Raw genomic sequence first — 20,384 nt, 5'->3', positions numbered from 1 at the left:
TCAGCATTTCTTCAGGAAGTTTAAGAAATCTGGAGTCTTGGCATCTGGTGAAGGCCTGCTCTGTCAGAGGATGCCAGTTCACTGTCCACACACGGCAGGAGTCCCAGTTCTCTCAGGTTCCACTTTTAATGGCACTAATTAAATGAGTTTTGGTGGGTGACCTAATCACCTCTCAAAATCCCACCTTCACCACCCACCATCATGGGAGTTAGGATGTCAACATAGGAATTTTGGAGAACACGAGCATTCAGACCATAACATATTTCAATTAGTATATATTATGTGAAAAGGTTTCATTGTAATATTTCTCTATATACATATGTATATTTGATTGAATTCATCTCCCCACTTGCTTGTAATTCCTCACTTTTAATCAAATAGTAATGGAATTTGAGTGTTCTATTTGCATACATGTAAGCAGTACATCGACCACAATTATTCCCACCATCCTTTCTACTGCTCTCCACCTCCTGCTGCTTCCTCTCTCCCAGCAGTCCTCATTTGACACTAATCTTTTTCTTCGTTCCTTCCTTCCTTTTGTCCTTGTCTAGATTCTGCATTTGAGCAAGAAATGTGATATCCTTTTCATTCTGGCTTATTTCATTTAACAGGATGATCTACAGTCCCATCTATTTTGCTGCAAAGAACATAATTTGTGGCTCAATAAAACTTCATTGAGAATACTGACTCTTTTTATCCATTCATCAATGGATGATATATATCTAGGCTAATTCACTACAGATTTTTTTTCTTAAGTGAGGAAGACAAGTCTCTAAGCCACTTCATAGTTGTCTTATATTACATTTAGAGCATCCCTAACGTACAAATTATGAGTTCCCCTGCAATCACAAGACTATTTCCAATTACAAATGAAAATATGTCTAGTCCACTTACTTCAACATCTATTAAAAAAAAAACACAGGAAACCTTTCATCATATACTACTATTCTAAGGGCAGAATATACTCATATATTTGAGTTGCTGTAATTTCGATGTTGAAATGTCCCTCAAAGGTCCAAATGTTACAGATTTGGTCCCAGGGATGTGCTATTGGGAGGTGGTACTTAGTGGGAAGTCAATAGAATACTGGATGATCTCTCAAAGGAGACCATGGGATCCTGATCTCTTCCTCAATCCCTTCACTTTCTAAGAAAAGTTTGCTCAATCACAAACTCTTGTCATGATGTGCTGCCCTTACCAGAAGCCCAAAGCATAAGGACACTTAATTCTGAACTGGAACCTTTTGACCTGTGAGCCACAATTAACCACTTTTGTAAATTACTAAATCGTCTCAGACATTTTGTTACAGTAATGGAAGGCTAACTAATACAATTCAGCAGTATCATGGCTACTATTATATGAGACATTAGCAAGACATTAGCATGTGCATTATTGTTATTTTCCAGATTTTTATTTTTCCTTGCATTTATGTTATTAACTTGATTTTCCATGTTTTTATTTTTCCTATGTACCAATTCAAAAAGTTCCATTCATTAAATTCATATATATGAAACTAAATATTTGGTCAACACTTAAGGTTAAAGCAACTTATACACACAAAATCAACAACCAATTAAGAGTATTTAAAATTTTTTATTTTGATATAATTTTTAAAAATATACATTTATAGCAATACATGCTCTTATTAGCTTATTAAATACCCTAGTTTCACATATTGATTCATAAAACAATTATATTCTTCTCCAAAATAACATAGCTTTTCTTTACAACAGATAAACTTTAATGTCCAGCTCTTTATGTAAAATCTCTGAAAACAACACAATAATGAAGTCATAATCTCAACTTCTTGTGTAGAAACACTGACCTAATGTTACATCTGTGCTCAGGTCCAACTATCCCATTATCCTAGAAGTTCGATGAGACCACTTGAAAACTAAGAGTGTAGTTCCTAATTAAGTCTTGACTTTGATCCTTGAAATGGAAAGGGAAAGCGGAAGGAGAAAAGGGAGAGACAGACGGAGGGAGAGAGGAGGAAGGAGGAAGGAAGAAAAAAAAAGGAAGATGGAAGACAGAAAGAAGGAGTAGGAGATGGGGAGAAGAAAGAGGAAAAGAGAGAAGAGGAGGAGGGATGGAGGGGGGGTGGGCTTGCAGAGGCACTAGGATCGAGGAAAAACTAAAATTGTATTAACTGGGGTATAATTTTGTGGCTGGTAATCTGCCATTTCACCTCAAGGAACACTGAAATAAAGAGATTTCTGACATTCATAATCTCTCTGGTACTGTAGAAGTCTGTACTATAAATGCAGATAATTAAGTTCTAATCATTACTTTTTTTAGGTATTGCTTTAAACCTCAAGAATTCACCAAGAAATATCAACATAAACTAATATTTCATGCAACATATCACCAAAGACACACTCTATTTTCTTTTAATTAATTTTCTTTTGAAAAATAGTACAATGTACACTGAAAACAGTATTGTATCAACAACTCTATGTCCTATAAATTTGGACATATTAGTTATAGACTATAGAAGATACTCAACAAGAGAAAAAATAAGGCAACTATATTCTTTTATACCTCAACTGTTCTATCAGAAGTTATTTATCTTTAAAAAGGAAAATATTTCAGGGCAGTCATTTTTATTTTGACAATTTTTCATTTATTTCTAAAATTCATATGTACTAGTTAACCAGCAAGTCTATAGAAACTAGAAACAATTTCACTAGGATACATGCCTGTAATCTCAGCATTTTAGGAGGCTGAGGCAGGAACTTCAAGAGTTCAAGACTTGCCTGGCCTCTAATAGAGACCCTATCTCATGGGAAAAAAAATTCAACAAAAGTAATTCCATGACATTATCTATTTATCTTATAGAAAAACAAATAAATACATACAGTCTAGAGCTCTTCATTACAGTAGCCATGGGCCTTATGTAGCTAATGAACACTTTAGATAGGTTAGTCCAAATTAGTAAAAAATATACAGCAATTTTCAAAGAATTAGTATGAAAGACAAAATATATGCTATCTCAGTAATTTTTACATTACTTATATGCTAAAATAATATTTTGTATATGTTGAGTTAAATAAAATATATTGCCAAAATTAATCTTCAGCTATGTATCTTTAATTTTTTTAATGTGGCTGCTAGGATATTTCAAGTTATAGATGTTTGTTTCCTCTTTCCTCCTGTACTCCATGGTACAGCAGCCTCAATTAGGTGCTAATATAAATCCCACTCAGCATCATTAAATTTATACTATTATGACACCTGACTTGACACAATATAGTTAATACATTAAAACAAAGATCCTGAGCTTAAAAATCACACGCACTCCTCAGACAACAAGACCTACTATAATCCTTCCAACATCTTCCTTTCCCTAGCAACTGTGATAAACTTTGGTTAGATTTGAGTCTGCAAACCAACAAAAGGGATCTTTCAAGGTGACAGAAATGTTCTAAAATGGTTTTGTGATGATGGTTGCATAACTTTATAAATGTACTAAAAAAACCTCACAATTACACACTTCAGGTGAGTCAACTGTATTATGTAAATTATATCTCAGTAAAGCTGTTTCCCACAAGTGCCCAGCTGGAGCCCAGTCAATCTAAAGTATCATACAGAAGCTTCACATACATCTCAGGTAACTCAAATATAATATTTGCAAACTCATCCTATGACTCAACATTGCAAGGAAATTGTTTTGTGAAGATTATTTTACCCGCAGGGGGTCTGGGTTCAACAGGGAATTTTGTGCTCACCTATTGGAAGTATAAATTAGTAAGGACAAAGTGAACACAAGGTTAGGGAGATAGGGGATTTCTTTCCCTTTAGAGGCCCCAGCTCAGGCAGTAATAGCCCTTATAATGATGTATCTAGTCTCATCCCAAATCCTTTACCCTATTTTTCCATCCAACACAGAAGAATGGAATATAGTGACCTAAGAGAAACTAGACTAAGAGAAACAAATGGAGGAAAACAGATGAAGTCTAACATTTAATGATTCTCATCAGATATTCAAAAGTAAACTCTGTTTTTCTTTCTACTAGAAGAGGAAAAAGTAGCAAAGAAATCCAGCAATTCAAAAGTTGCAGTTAATTTGGAAAAGGATCAATAAACTTAAGCTAAGAACATGGAATTCTTTGTTCATTGTTTCTCTCAGATCTTGAAACATTACTTACAATCTAAAAACTGAGTCTGCCCACCATGAACCTAGTGATGGTGCTAGCAAAAGAAATAAACACAAAACCAAAAAAAAACAAAAACCAAAAAAAAACCCTGCATTTTCCCCACTTTGTCAAAATGAGTCTAAGAACTGATTTACTCTTTCCTTACACTCAGGAAAACAGAAAACGAGTGAAACATAGATCAAACCTTGAGGCACTTAAACTGTTATCTTAAATGATTACATACTTTTGTGCATTTTCTGTGGTCTGCCTACTTGTATTTTCCAGGACTCTCACAATAAATACATTAGAAAGAAGACAAAACAATAAATACCATTGTAATGACAGGTAAGAAAATCATATGAACAATAGCATGCATTTCTGTGCATGCACAGAAGCTTATACATACATACAAAGATTTTCAAGGATACCCATGTCTCCTCTTGTTCTCATTTTAGAAGCCAGAGCCAGGAACTGGTGACTTAGGCCTATAATTCTTACTCGAAACTGAAGACTTCAGTTTAAAGTCAGCCCTAGGAGGAAAGTTGTTAAAATTCTTACTTCAACTAATCACTAAAAAGCCAAAGTGGAACTGTAGCTTCAATAGTACAGCAATCATCCTTGAGCAAAAATGCTAAGGACAGCACCTAGGCTTCAAGTTTAAGCCCCAGTACCAACACACACACACACACACACACACACACTTCATTCAAAAGCTAAAGCATGAGATGGAATGTTAAATTATGGCATACTTATTTAAGGGATAATATCCTGGCATTTGGACAAATGCATAGATACATTTGTTATTGTTCTGGACAGAAGTTACATAACAACCAGGAATGCTTATGATACAGTTTGTACTGTTTTGTGAATCAGGTGGTACTTTTACAACTAAAACATATACAGTACATTGATTGAGCTTGACTTTTTAGAGTGGTCTCTCTGCTGGTGAGGAGAGGATAACACCTGCTGTTTCCTGCACCTCAGACTGCTGCTCGGTGTGGGGTCACCAGGGCATAATCCACAGAGATGTACATAATCATGTTTCTGCATAAATGCTATTTAATAAAGAGTCCCAATATAAATACATAAAGACACAAATATGCTTTTAAAGACATTACAAGAGAATGCTATCTAGATATCAAAAGTAAATTATGTTTGGATTATATAACATTCATCCTTTTCTCATTTTTGTCTTTTTAATACTTAAAGGAGTACAATTCAACTGGTTTCTCCATATAAAATATACATAAGAGCTTTTATCTTTTGTCCAAGGTATCCTCAAACTCATAAAACATATTGAAAGTAAAACACTAGCATCTACCTCCAAAAACATTAAAATTTTACAAAATATTCATAAAGTTCCAAAATAATATGGACAGCATAAAGCTTGTGCTTTCTTTGAGTTCTTAGAAGCCAAAATATCCATACTGCCACACTATTCCATTTCTGTAAATAATCTGGGCCAAACAACTGTAGCTAATTCTTGGTGGAGTTCTCTTTTCTATTTTTAGACATACTTGCATACTCAACAGTTTGCAAATAAAAGTTTAGCAAAACTGAAATGCCCTCTTTTAGCTCTTTAAGAATAAAATAAAATGCTGTATTACCAAGCCAAAACATCTGAAATGTGTCCACAGGCTATACAGAAGAGAGAAGAGGCTGATGTTTACAAGCCATGCATCTGATGGGAAGCAGTGGTTCAGCGGATCTCAGGAAACCAGTTTGAACATACTACTCCTTCTGTAAAGCTTTTCGTAAATCAGTATAGAAGTTGGCTAAAGTGCTTGCCATGGCTGTGTCAACTGCAGACTGAGGAATCATTCCACGCAGATCTGTCTGAATATAACCTGTCAGGACACTCTGGCTTGGACTGTCCTTAAGTGGAACACAAAACCAACCGCAGGGATGGTTGTATCCTCGAACAAATTCCGGTCTCTTTTCACTCCAGTCAACACTTACTCCTAAAAGATAATTTTTAAGTAACACTATTAATAGCAGCAACTGACATTTGTCTAAAACTCTCATCTAAAAAAATATAACCTGGGGCTGGGAAGGTGGCTCAGCGGTAGAACGCTTGCCTTGCAAGCCTGAGGCCCTGGGTTCGATTCCTCAGCACCATATAAGCAAAAAGAAAAAAAAGCCGGAAGTGGTGCTGTGGCTCAAGTGGTAGAGTGCTAGCCTTGAGCTGAAGAGCTGAGGGACAGTGCCCAGGCCCAGAGTTCAGGCCCCACGACCGGACAAAAATATATATATATATATATATATATAACCTGATTTCTTAGTTAAATACACTGCTTCTTATCCACAAGGATGAAAATCCTTAAGAGTAACCATAGCAGAATTTAAAAACAAACAACAATAACAACAAGAAAAATTACTGGTAGAATAAAAAAAGATAATTACCAAGGAAAATTCTGACAGGGGCTTGATAGACAGGAATTGGGGAACTTTCTAATCCTTTCGGAAGAGATGACATCATGTCTGTCATTCTTGGAAACTATTAGCAAATTACAAGGTTTGGTTGTTGCAACTATGCCTCGAGGTGCTAATAACCACATTGATGGTGCCATGACTATTTTCCACAAACACAACCATAGCCAATTTTGATACTCACTACTTCAAAATAAAAAGTAGATGTTTACCTACAACTGTAATCAGAAGGGCATACTATCTATAAAGTATTAATTTACATATATATGAAATATATATATAGGAAATAGAAGCTTACCATTGTCAGTATTTTTTAATTTTGCAAAAGAATACACAGCTTAAGGAATAAATATTTCTCACACATATACCAAGATGCTGGTTTCTGAGAGTAATTTAGAAGAAACTCACTTTATTAGATCCCTGTCTTAGAGTTAGTCATATGTTCCATTTCTGCTATTTATGAACTACAGGACAGCAAGTAATTGGAAATGAAAATTTATGAACAAAAACCTTTCAGATGGTTTTATCCCCTAGAGCCTAACATTTGTAAAAAGAAAAAAACAATAACTATGAGGGTTGAAAACGTATTTCAGAAAAAAGGAAACATCACCCTCTTAGGAAACTCAAATGGACTAAAAGTGCATGGTTTTAATATTATTACCACAGGATAAAAGTCCTTCTTCATAGCCCACAGTGTAGGAGAAATCAACAAACTCTCTAGGAGAAATAATATTCAAAAGCTGACCAGCTGTAGTGTAGCGCATCACACAAGAATTCTAAAAATGAAGAAAAAGAGAAAAGTAAGACAGGTATTATTACCATAGAAAGTACACACATAAAATGGATATGGATGAAAATATACACAGGCACAAATTCCTGGGTATCTTAGATGTCCAAGAGACTAATAACTAATAATTAAATAATTTAAATTAATAATATAACTAATATTCCATAAATAATGAGGGAATTGTTTTAAGAGTGCTAGAGATAAAATCCATACTTTGACAACAGTACTGCATGTTTTAATAAAAATTCAAATATGATATATCAATTAATAAAAATAGACATCAAGCCATTTCTGCTACATCTTTTCTTAATGCTTACAGTGGTATATCTATATCTTTGGTCTTAGATTTTTGACTTAGTATTAATGGAAAACCTACACAAGTTTATCTAGAAACTTAAGTATGAAAGTGGGTTGTTTTTATTTTTAGAATTTTAGATTTTAGAACCTTATAGTTTTACAATTAAAGATGTTAAAGATTATCTGAAGTTGGGCTGGGAAGGTGGCTCAGCGGTAGAGCGCTTGCTTTGCAATGCATGAGGCCCTGGGTTCGATTCCTCAGCACCAGATAAGCAAAAAGAAAAAAAAAAGCTGGAAGTGGCGCTGTGGCTCAAGTGGTAGAGCGCTAGTCTTGAGCTGAAAAGCTGAGGGACAGCGCCCAGGCCCAGAGTTCAGGCCCCACAACCGGACCAAAAAAAGAGATTATCTGAAGTAGGAAGAGTAGGACTACTGTGACAAATGAACTCAGTCCTAATATTCATTAAGATGAGGAAACTCAGGCTTTTTAAAAGAGCATAGTATTCTCCTGAGATAGCTTCACCATGACTACTATTCTCAAAGCAATGACAACAATGAATGTAAATGTAAATATGTATAGACATTGATGGTCACACATATGCGCTGTCTCTCTCTTTCTCTCTCTCTCTCTCTCTCTCACACACACACACACACACACACACACACACACACAAACTCAAGAGTGATGTTTCTAAATAGATACCTCCTCAAAGCGTTCCAGAACATCCAGAGAAGTCATTAAGCGGTCCCAATCCAAACGCCAGGGTCCTGGGCGTATATGATCTATTACATTGTTGACAATGTCATCTATAACACCTTGGGCTTTGTAGCTGGAGACAAAAATGAAAGATAAATGCTATTAGCATGAAAAGAATTTCAGCATTTCCTCACTGTCCAGAGCTAACAATGTAGGAGTGAAAATTAATGAAATTTTTTGAAGGAGTAAATCCCAACAATTTTTCTGATAAGTTGTACTAAATTCTACCAAAATCCTCATGGTAAAAAAAGAAAAGAAAAAAATTAAACATATGAAAGTAGAAGGGGAACTATTTGCAAAGAGGAAGAGAACTAGCTGGCAGAAGTGGAGCAAAAAGAGGTGATAAGGGAATGAATATGATTGCGCTACACTATATACATGTATAAACATATTAAAAATGAAGCTCATTATTTTGTACAATACAAAACAAATGAAAGATAATAATTTTGTAAAAAAAAAAGTCCTTAAATCGAATTAGCAAACAGGGATAAGATCTGTTATAATAATACTAGTCCATTTATTTTGTGTATTGGTCTTTAGTTATCCTCAAACATACCAGTCCATGCAAATTTTAGCTTTAATTTTTAAAAGCTTTTTATTAAAAGCAGAAAGATAGTCCTGTGGAAGAACAGAACACTTGGGAAATAGTTGATGAATATATAGAAATTTGACATTTTTAATGATAGCACTAGCTATCTTTACATCTACTGTTCAATAAGTGGTACTCAGATTCAATAATTATCTTTATGGGGATAATAAAATTTGGATCTCAACACAACCCATTATTCAAAACAATTCTAGCAAATATCTCTGTATAAAACATAAAACATTAAAACTTTGATGAAAAGAAAATATTCATATCTTGTGACATTTGAATGTCAGGAGATTTCTTTTAAGAATAGGATACATAAAAACACAAACATATACAAAAGTTGTGTGAAAATTTGAAATCTACTGTTACACTTAGCTAGACACAGTCTGGGAAAAGATATAAAGATGGTTATTATAGCCAGGTGCTGGTGGCTCACACCTGTAATCCTAGCTACTCAGGAGGCTAAGATCTGAGGATCGTGGTTTAAAGCCAGCCCTGGCAGGAAAGTCTATGAAACTCTTATCTCCAATAAACGACCAAAAAACCAGAAGTGGCGTTGAGGCTTAAGTGGTAGAGTGCTAGCCTTGAGCTGAAGCGCTGAGGGACAGTGCCCAGGCCCAGAGTTCAAGTCCCAGGACAGACCAAAAAAAAAAGATGATCATTATAATGGACATATAATCATCCTAATAAATTTATCAAAACATGAACAAATGGCATATTAAGACTGACTTGAAGTATCAACAAATACACTTATCTTCACTAGTAATAAAGATATCTAAAGCATAAGTAAGGTACATGCTTACAAGGGATGATATCTAAAACATACACATAAGATACATGCTTACAAGGTATGATCTCATTCATATTCCTTGGATTAGCAGAGATTAAGAGTAGGGGAAGGGCCTGGGAAGGTGGCTCAGTGGTAGAGTGCTTGCCTTGCATGCATGAGACCCTGGGTTTGATTCCTCAGCATCATATAAACAGAAAAAGCCCGAAGCGGCACTGTAGCTCAAATGGTAGAGCACTAGCCTTGAGCTGAAGAGTCGAGGGACAAAGCCCAGGCCCAGAGTTCAGGCCCCACGACCGACAAAAAAATAAAAATAAAGTAAGAGTGGAAGAGGATGAGAACTCTTAAACTACTGTTTTTGAGAGCAATTTGGTCATGTCTGGCAAATCTGGATGACATTCATTCTTTAACCACAAAGAAAATCATACATGTATATAAAGAAACACAAATACTGTACTATCGAGGGAATTGGCATAATCCACCAATCCATGAATAGGCAAACTTGCAAATACAGATTAAAAACTAAATCTTGATGATACTTAATGAAAAAATTATAGGCAAATTAGTAAATTAAGTAAATACAGGAAATATAAAGACTCTTTAAACTTTATAAATATGCATTCAAAGTATGAAACAAAACTAACACATACAACTTGAGAATATTAAGTTACTTCAAAGGAAGAAAAAGGGGGGATAAAGTATGAGATGGCTCGGTTTCAATGGTGTCAGGAAATTTTTAAAGCATCTGAAGCTGTTTAGTTACTTCATAAACACCATAAGGCAAACTTATCACCCCACCCTAAATCTGCTTTCCTCCTATGTTCTTTGACATTGGTGGAGTAGCACAGATTAATCTAATATATTACAAATTAGAAATCTGGAATTCAACTTTGACTATTTCTTTTTTCTTAAGCCTATTCTTTTACACAAAACTAATCGACCACCATGTGGTCGATAACCAAGATGACTTTTGAGATGTAAAGCAGTTAGAACACTCTCTGGCTTCAATATATGTTAGCTATCATTGCTTCACTACCACCACCATTGTGATAATCACCACTAAAACACCAAGGCCATCATTAAATCTGTTGTATATTTATTTGCCTTTTACAACTCCCATGCGGCTGCCTTAGTTTGAGCTCTCTATACCTTAGCTGAACTCTTAATCATATATTTTTTTAAGAATCTGAAGAAAAAAGTCACAGTTTACTACCTCTGCAATCTAGAAGTAATAGAAGAAGCTACTCACGGACGCCTAGGTAAAACCTCTTTGTCAACTCTCCACGCTCATTTGCATCTTTCTCAGTGTTATTAGAGAAAATCCAAAATGTTTAAAAGACTAGAAAACAAGGATGGGAGTTGGATAGAAAGCAAGCAATACTGAATTCCTTAGTTTCAAATTCAACAACCTTTCAGACCTATATTCTTCCAGCCCCAAATTTATGATTCTAGCTTCTAGAGCAGAAACACAATTTGTATTTCCCTAAATAAAATCCTTAAGGTATTTCTCACCTGTGTTTCAGTAGCAAATATAATTCCTTCTACCTAGCATACCTTACAAAAACACTTACCTTTTCTTTAAGCCTCAATGTAAGTGTAGGAAGCACTAAGCACCAATGTTCCCTTGGCACATTTTACACTTTTCAATCCCCACTGGGAGTTACTGATGTAAATGTTCCATTTCTAGACTTGCTTACAATGTTTAATACAACTCGAATTTCCCTGTCCTTATCATACATATTGTATAGCTCATCTCCTTGGAAATGTTATTTATTGCATAACATTTCAGAACATTCTGTATATACTAAGTGTGGCCAATAGCTTCAATCTTAAAAAGGGCTGAGTCCTTAATATGTGAATATTCTACTAGAATTACACAGGCAACTGTCTCCACTGGCTCTTAAAAACAATTATTCTGACAGGTAAAGTGGAATCTCAGTATAGCTTGATTTGCTTTTCCACTGATGGAACCTCAACGGAAAAAAGTTATTTTTTTTTTAGTATTTTTTAATCATTTGTACGTTTTTCTTTGAAAAGTGCCAGTTCAGGACTATTGCCCATTTATTAATTGGATATGATTTTTTGCTAATTTAGTTCTTTACAAATTCTAAATATTAATCTTTTCTATACAAATTCTAAATATTAATCTTTTCTATACAAACTCTAAATATTAATCTTTTCTATACAAACTCTAAATATTAATCTTTTCTAAGATGAATACTTTGCAAAAATGTTCTCCCATTCTGTAGGCTATCTCTTCACACTATTATTTCTTTTGCTGTGCAGAAGCTAGATGTGGTAGATAAAGGAACTCTTATCCACTGCTATGGAAATGTAACTAGTACAGCTATTCTGAAAATCAGAACAGAAGTTCCTCAAAAAAATAAAAACAGAACTTCTACATGATCCAGCCCTATCACTTCTGGGTATATACCCCAAAGAAGCAAAGTCAGCATCTGCAGAAATGCCTATATAAACATGTGTACCTAGCACTGTACACAGTAGCCTAACTACAGAACTAGTTTAAGTCCATCAGTGGATAGATAAAGAATGCAGTGTTACTTAGCCATAAAGAATAACTAAATTATGTTGTTTGCTGGAAAATGGATAGAATTGAAGATCAGATAAATTAAAGATCAAAATGTTAGTGAGTCCCACAAAGACAAATAGCACCTATCTACATTCATTTTTTGAAACTAGGGGGGAAAGCCCCAAACAAAACCAAGACAATGAAAAGTAAAAAAGGGGACTGCTAGGAAACAGGGGAAAAAGGAATAGAAGGGAAGAACAAGGGAGAAAAAGAAAGAATAAAAGAGCCTGGAAAGATCAAAGTATGTCATACACATATATGGAAATATTACAATGAAATTCCTTACTTTTTTTGGGGGGGGGAGGGGTCCGGTCATGGGACCTAAACTCTGGGCCTGGGCGCTGTCCCTCAGCATTTCAGCTCAAGGCTAGCGCTCTACCACTTGAGCCATAGTGCCACTTCTGGCTTTTTTCTTTTTGCTTATGTGGTGCTGAGGAATCGAACTCAGGGCCTCATGCATGCAAGGCAAGAGCTCTACCACTGAGCCACTTTCCCAGCCCCTAATTTCTTACTTTTTAAATATCAACTAATATAAGCTAAAAAAAAATGTGTGGCCATAAGCCTAACTAATGTTCAACAAAAACATAGAGATAAAGGCCATGAACAATACTACTATCTACAGATAAATATTTGGTCTTATGTAAAAATATCTTAATACAAATGTACATTTTAAATAAACCTATAATTGTGCCACATATAGTTTAGAAGCTAGTTTTGTTCATCTTATATTGTTATAATATTAAGCTATTAACTGATCTTTGAAAATAGCTTTTAAAGGTCATACAATATTCTATCACAAATGTTTCATAATTTAATCATTCTCCTACTATGGATTACTTGGGGTTGCTTAGATTTTAATATTCTAACCAATGCTGCAATAGAACAGCAAATACTTAAATCACTATTATCTTTCTGATGACTTCAAAATAAATTCTTAAAATATAAACTGCTACAGCAGTAAGGATTATGGAGTATTAGAAGACACACACATATATATATAGGTGTATATAGAGATGTATGTATATAGGTCTATATACATAGATGTATGTATATAGATCTATATACATACATACATACATCTATATATACACCAAGAAATTCAGATTGTTTATATTAACCTTTTGATACTATTATTTATGACCTCCTCACTGTGAACTCAATGCACAAAAGATATGGCTATTGTTTTAAGGCTCAGAATTCATAAGAACAGTTTGTTTTTCAGAAAATTTTAAAACACAAAAGCAAGAATTAAATTTTACTAGCAACCATCACTTAACATCGTGTGGACAGACAGATACCAATGTCTTAAGAGTTATATAAAACTACAATAATTAACTTACAGATATCCATTAAATTCTTCTGAGGGTTTTCTCCAAACTGTTACATCTTTCTAGAAAAATTAAAACATTGTATGGTGATTAATTACAAAGGCGGAACCTTGGATACAAGACGGACAATTATATAAGGCTAGAGTACTTTCTTAAAATAAAACAATATAAAAGCAATCTCTTCATTGAAAACCTCTATACTCGAATTTCTCTTTTTCTGTTTTTCTTTTGGGCCTATACCAGGGCTTGAATTCAGGGTTTTGTACGCCTGCTCAGCCTTTCCCTGCATTACTTTCATTAGTGGGCCAGGATTATTACCAATAAGCCTCTTTCTTTGTGAGATGACCACTAACTCTACTTACACAACAATCTCCTTTGCACAGTCATTTATACCATTCTGAAAATCATCAACCCATTCATTGGATATTCCCCAAATATCAGGTAATAAGTAACTGAACTAACTTACCGCTTTCTTTGCAATTCGCCACTGATCATCTTCGATGCTATGGTACTGGATGAGAGTGTTTTTCAATTTAGTTGAAAAAGCAGCTACATCAGACAGGCTTTCCATTTTCTTCTTTCTGTTACAGAGATCAGGATTAGCACCAGCAAATACTGCTACAGATCTAAATTTGATGTCACATTAAATTTCCCTGGGGGAGCTTTAAAAATACCTACACTGGATCCCACTTCAAAGGAACTAATCAGAACATGTAAGAGAAGGACCCGGGCAGAGACTCTTTCTGAAAGCTCCTGAGGTAATCAACTCGTAGCCATGGAAAATAATTTCTCTTTCTGACAATTATTAAAAATCCTTCATATAAAATAATAAAGAGCAAAGTTCCAAAGTCCCAGACCCAGAAGCTCATTTAGAACTTCAGTCCTAGGTGACATTTCAATTTGCCTCAGACTCCCTCATCTTCACAATTTATTGTGAGCCTAGGTTCTCAAATCAAAAGGCTTGTAATCATTCTTAATAGTAACAAAGAGATTCCAATTTATACCACCATACCCATTGCCCACAGTCATCTTCTAGTTCCACAATTCTTTTCCTGTCTGTCTATCACATAGGCTAGGCGTGGCACACCGACTTTGGGTCTGTACTTGCTATTTCTCTGCCTGGACTTCTATATTCCCAATCTTAGCATAACTAATAACTTGCAATGTCAAGTTCAGTTTAAAACTCCTGTCCTTAATATAGCCGTCTGCAACTCATTATTATGTCCTTTTATCTTCCATAGTTGTTATCACTATCTTGTTTCTTTATTGGTATATAAATCTACTCTTTGACCATCTCACACATCACAAACAGAACAGAGCAGGGATCTTTTCTCTTATTTACCACTATAGAGTTCTTGTCTAGCATTTTATTCTGGCACACAGTAGGACCTTAGTAACAATGTGGAAATGGTTTTGTTCCAAAGGGAGAATTATTTTATCTTCCTTAGGTATCAGGGCACAGATTTCTTAACATAATTTCTACTTTCTCAGTGTAAGTTTACACTCAAGTAAAAGGATAAAGGGGGAAACCTGCTCATTACATGGCTAATAAGTTACTAAGAAGATAAAACTATCTAAATGATATCTCAAACCTCAAACCACTATGGGAATAAGACTACAATTGTCAACAGTAGATACAGCCATCAGATTCACCTTTGTTTTATGTTACCATACTGGTTTTAAGATGTAAGAGTTCAGGGCCCACTGCCAATATCAGATTCAGTCTGGCCTGAGATGGGCACAGGAAATGTAAGTCTTTTTAAAAAAAATGTCACTGATCATTCTGTCATCAGCTGGTGTTGAGAACTACTGATCGAAAAACTAAAGTGAGACTGTACTCAATATTTAAATAGCATAAGCAAAGCATACAAGCTATTAAGCTGATAAATAGTAGAATTATATAGAAATATGGGGAACACACAGAAAAGTCTATGAATAGAATTAGGATCCACACAAGTAATGCAAAATGTCTAATAGATGGAAAGAGGATGAGCTCATTCACAATTGCACTAGTCAGGAAAATACGCTCTTTCCACTCAAGAGTCTGCCAGCTTGACAGTCTGTGCAAGGACCTTGTTCAAGGGTATGCCATAAACAAGTACAGATTCTTGGACAGTGTTGTATCAAAGAAATTTATCTATTACTAGGATCATTATGATTAAACAACATTCTCTAACCTCAAAGGTCTCCCGCCAGCTTTCTGTGGTTGGCAGATAAGAACATTTATTGAAACACTGACAGAAATCAAGATGAAATGGAAAGATACTATTATCATAAGCAAGCATTATCTTTTTCAAATACAGCATATAAAAAATAATCAAAGCAACCTAGAAAGAGGAGAATCAGAAGTATTTTTAAGGAGTTTATCTTGGTAAGCATTCATAACTATTAATCAATAGGAACTTAATACATCCTTAATATGGTTTGGGGGCCCTTTTGTATGTGGTTTAATTCAGTACTTGATTTCTATTCTTTTCTGGACTCTCCTGAGGACTGGGTTAGCACTCTACCTGCAATGTGTTCTCAAAACCCAATACTATAATTATGCATTTGCTTTATTCTCACATTGAACTATAAAATTTGTAGGGGAAGAACAGACAGGGCCACAAGTACAAAGTTCAAAGTAGTCCTTACCTCTAACATTCAGGAGAAATCTAGTCAGTCAAAAAGAGAAAAGTGTGTACAGAGCTTCTATTCTCACTTATGAAAGACCTCAAGATACTAAGATGTGCCCATTTCTAATACTCATTCTCATCATCAGGCTTTGGAATAACCCAAATCTCCCATTACCATAATATACACAGGAATTTCTCAAGGGGTTACATTACTAAGTCTTTACCAAATACAGTACATACATCTAGTAGCTAGTAAAACAACAGAAATGGATAGAATCTGGTTTTTGTTCTCAAAGCTGATTGTCCTTTAAATAAACCTAAAGAACAATAATAATAAGGAAACTAAAGTGTTAAAAGATTCTAAAATCACTTTAAGGATGGTGGGAGATAGGAAGAGAGCAAATCTACAACTGGAAAGCTCTCTTTTAACACATTAAGTATTTAACCAGGCAAGTAATTCTGGCACAGATTGATTCCCATCAAAATTAAGCGGAATCATAGTTACTTTCTTCTTCCTCTTTTTTTTTTCTCAGTCGTGGGGCCTGAACTCTGGGCTTGGGTGCTGTCCCTCAGCAATTTAGCTCAAGGTGAGCAATCTACCACTTCAGCCATACCACCACTTCCGGTTTTCTGGTGTGTTACTGGAGGTAAGAGCCTCACGGACTTCCCTGCATGGGCTGGCTTTTAACTGCGATCCTCAGATCTCAGTATCCTGAGTAGCTAGGATTACAGGCGAGAGCCACCAGCGCCTGGCTCATAGTTACTTTCTAAATGGCTATTGTGAACAGTCACGGCTTAGAATCTCTTAAAATATAGTCAAGAACAAGTTAGAAATAAAGGAATGGTATTGTGCTATTAAGGTTTTGACAAATGTATCCCTCCTGCAATCTGTGGGGGAATGTTTTTTAAAAGAAAAGTCTAAATTCCCTCTTACCAACTCAGTATTTTATTCCCTTTGTTGATCTTCTGTCAGAGCACTGGTACCACTGATAAAGTTCAGTGGGTCTAAGAGATTGTAACATCTTGTCAACACTACAGCCAAGTGCTGACTATGGCCTGCCTCCACATTTCCTTCTGAAACAACCTTTACATTTGTGTTTCCCATGCCTATGTTTCTGAGGAATACTGAGGCACACGGTGATGGAGGCTGCCATTAGAGTGGGCAGTTGTCTTGAAACAACATATGAGCAAGTCTTCACTAACAAAACTCCAATTACTCTCAAATATATGCCACAGTGAAATGGCAACAGGTTGTGTGTATGTGTGTGTGTGTGTGTGTGTGTGTGTGTGTGTGTGTGTGTGTGTGTGTGTGTGTACTAGGGCTTGAACTCAGGGTCTGGGTGTTGCCCCTTAGTTTTTTCTCTCAAAGCCTCATCTCCACTTCTGGTTTTTTGGCTGATTCATTGGACATAAAGAGTCTCACAGACTTTCCTACCAAAAGCTGACATCGAACTTCAATTTTCATATCTCAGCCTTCTGAGTAGCTAGGATTATAGGCATGAGCCACCAGCACCCAGCTTCTTAAATTAATTAATTTATTTTTAAGTGGTACTGACTCAGAGCATCACCCTTGGTTAGACTGCTTGTCCAACTGGTGCGCTAACACTTGAGCCATATCTCCACTTTTGCCTTTTCAGTTAATTGGAGATAAGAGTCTCATAGACTTTTCTGTCTGAACTGGATTGGAACATATTTCAACAGATCTCGGTCTCCTGAGTAGCTAGGATTACAGGCATGAGCCACCTGAACTTGTCTGTAGACTCCTTTTTAAATATAGACTACAATTAAACATTGTTACATGTAACATAAAGTAGTTTAAGAATACACTGATTACAGCTCAGATATCATAACTTTCCACCAAGGCCTTGCAAATTATCTTTTAGAAATAGGTAAAAATTTTAGCATATGCTTTATTTCCCTTCCCGAGCTGGTAATTACACTTTTCCAACTCAGTCAAAAACAGTAGTTTCAAGTTGGGCACCGGTGGCTCATGCCTGTAATCCTATCTACTCAGGAGGCTGAGATCTGAGGATCACGGTTCAAAGCCAGCCTGAGCAGGAAAGTCCGTGAGACTCTTATCTCCAATAAACCACTAGGAAAACTGGAAGTGGTGCTATGGCTAAAGAGGCAGAGGGCTAGCCTTGAGCTGAAGAGCTGAGGGACAGCATCCAGGCCCAGAGTTCAAGCCCCAGGACCAACAACAAAAGAAGAGCAGTTTCTCATCTTTGGAACTAGCCCTTTCAGGAGCTCACTCCGAATGAAACACAAAACACCAGCTTTTGCTGAGAGTATAAGGATCCTCTGATACAAATAACATGCATATTCTATCAACTTTTAATGTTTATAGTCCATATTATGTTGTCTTCCTAATAGTCTAATCATTTGGAGATAGCAACTGAACACTCAGAGCTCTGCTAGTGAGCTACTGGAGACTACACAATTTCACCAGCTATTTTTATTAGGTGCAACTCATTTAGATAAAGGCACTGTGGAAAAGAAGGAAAAAAGTAAGTTGACAGGGTCTCAAATAAGATGAACAAGGAAGGGAAGTTTACAGGAAAAAAATCAATGCAACAGCATACACAAGACAATATGTCGGAAATGATCTGTAGGGGGTTGGAAGGAGGAAAAGTAGGAGAAAATGAAGGAAGGGGTAACAAGTTTGACAAGTAATGTACTTACTACCTTACCAATGTAACTATAACCTCTCTGATAATTAAAAAAAATCAGAGAAAAAAAGATATTAAAAAAAAGAATAAAAAATAGTTGTAGCAAAATAAAAAAAATTAGTAATTGACATGTGTTGACCACCTACTATGTGGATGGTCTTTCTGATCACTACACATGGCGTTATTTACTTTAATCCCGGTCATTTATCTTTATTTCACAGGGAAAGAGAAAATAGGAACAGAGAGGTTCCGTGACTTCTTCTAGATCTCAGAGCTAAAGATTCCACCCAGAGCTTCTGACTTCAGAGTCTAAAGAAAGGTACATCTTGGGAGGGAGGGGAAATACAAAAAAGAATCTTGGAAGCTGATCAGAGATTTTCGTATGGAAAACAAAACAACAACAAAAGGAGACAAAAACAAAAACACAAAGCTAAAACGTGACCACACCACGTTAAAGCACGTCTGGATCCTGAACCCAAAACACTCAGGTAAAGCGGAGGGAGCAGTTACAGAGATCCATCGCCGAGTTCCACGCGGGGTGGTAAGCAGAGGCCCGGGGCGCGGCCTGCCCCCCCGGAGGCCCGGGGCGCGGCCTGCCCCCCCGGAGGCCCGGGGCGCGCCTGCCCCGCGCGCCCCGCACACCTGTCAAAACGGGGCCCCGGGAGCCCCCACCCCGCCCCGCTCCATCCATGAATCTAAGGACCAGGAAAGTCCATGTCCTTCACCCGACTTCAGTCCATCTTCACCACGGTCCGGACTGCAGGACTGCCACCGCCCCGGCGAGAAAACGCAGGCCTCACCCGCCAGGCGTGTTCGCGCACTCCGGGGGGGTCTACCCTGCTGGGACGCCGGGTCCGCCATTGCCCGCGTCCACCACGCGCCCCTCACCGCGCCGCCACAAGCAGCTTCCGGAAGACGCACCCCGGGTGGGCTGCCCCGGTCCGGACGTGCGCCCCGGGGATGCCGCACTCACGCCGTGACACCGTACCGCGTACCCCCACACCGATACCTGGAGTTCTGCAGGCAGCTCACGTGCGCCTCACAAACGCCACCCCACCTTCTACAACCACACGTACTCACAGTCTCCCTAGGCTTCCCGGTCCGCCGAGGAGGGGCTGGCGGCAGCCAATGGGCGTAAAGCCTCTAAGGGTTTTAGCCAATTGGAAGGCAGTTAGCTTCCTCTGTTCAAGGCCGGACGCACGCCCCCCCCCACGCCACGCCCCCTCGCTTGGACCCAGGTGCCGGGGAGAAGTGAAGGGAAAGGTTGTCCTGAAGCAACGTGTCTTTGCTCGGATTGGATGGCACGGCAGCGTAGGGAGAGCTGATTGGTCGCTGAGGAATGGAATGATTCCGTGTGGGCGTGGGCTGGCGCGAGCCGAGCCGGAGTTCTGGGATGTTT

General features: G+C 37.0%; 1 protein-coding gene across 2 annotated transcripts; it reads right to left on the bottom strand.

Annotated features, from left to right (window-relative positions):
• Window positions 1–4,816: 4,816 nt before the first annotated feature.
• Stard4 (StAR-related lipid transfer (START) domain containing 4) lies at window positions 4,817–20,071 on the bottom strand. 2 transcript variants are annotated; one of them, XM_013020465.1, is made up of 6 exons: window positions 19,995–20,071; window positions 14,168–14,282; window positions 13,714–13,763; window positions 8,351–8,477; window positions 7,228–7,342; window positions 4,817–6,097 (listed from the first exon to the last, which is right to left on the bottom strand). In XM_013020465.1, the coding sequence occupies exons 2-6, from the start codon at window positions 14,270–14,272 to the stop codon at window positions 5,868–5,870; spliced, it is 627 nt and encodes a 208-aa protein (XP_012875919.1). In that variant the 5' UTR covers window positions 14,273–14,282; window positions 19,995–20,071; the 3' UTR covers window positions 4,817–5,867. The 2 variants fall into 2 exon arrangements, with proteins under 2 accessions (XP_012875919.1, XP_012875920.1); XM_013020466.1 differs by lacking the exon at window positions 19,995–20,071 and adding an exon at window positions 19,786–19,865.
• Between the last annotated feature and the right edge of the window lie 313 nt (window positions 20,072–20,384).

This window comes from Dipodomys ordii, unplaced genomic scaffold (genome assembly GCF_000151885.1).
Source record: "Dipodomys ordii isolate 6190 unplaced genomic scaffold, Dord_2.0 Scaffold50, whole genome shotgun sequence".
NCBI classification, from domain to species: Eukaryota; Metazoa; Chordata; class Mammalia; order Rodentia; family Heteromyidae; genus Dipodomys; species Dipodomys ordii.
The sequence above is the reverse complement of the archived record's forward strand: the minus strand, read 5'-3'. Positions and strand labels throughout refer to the sequence as shown.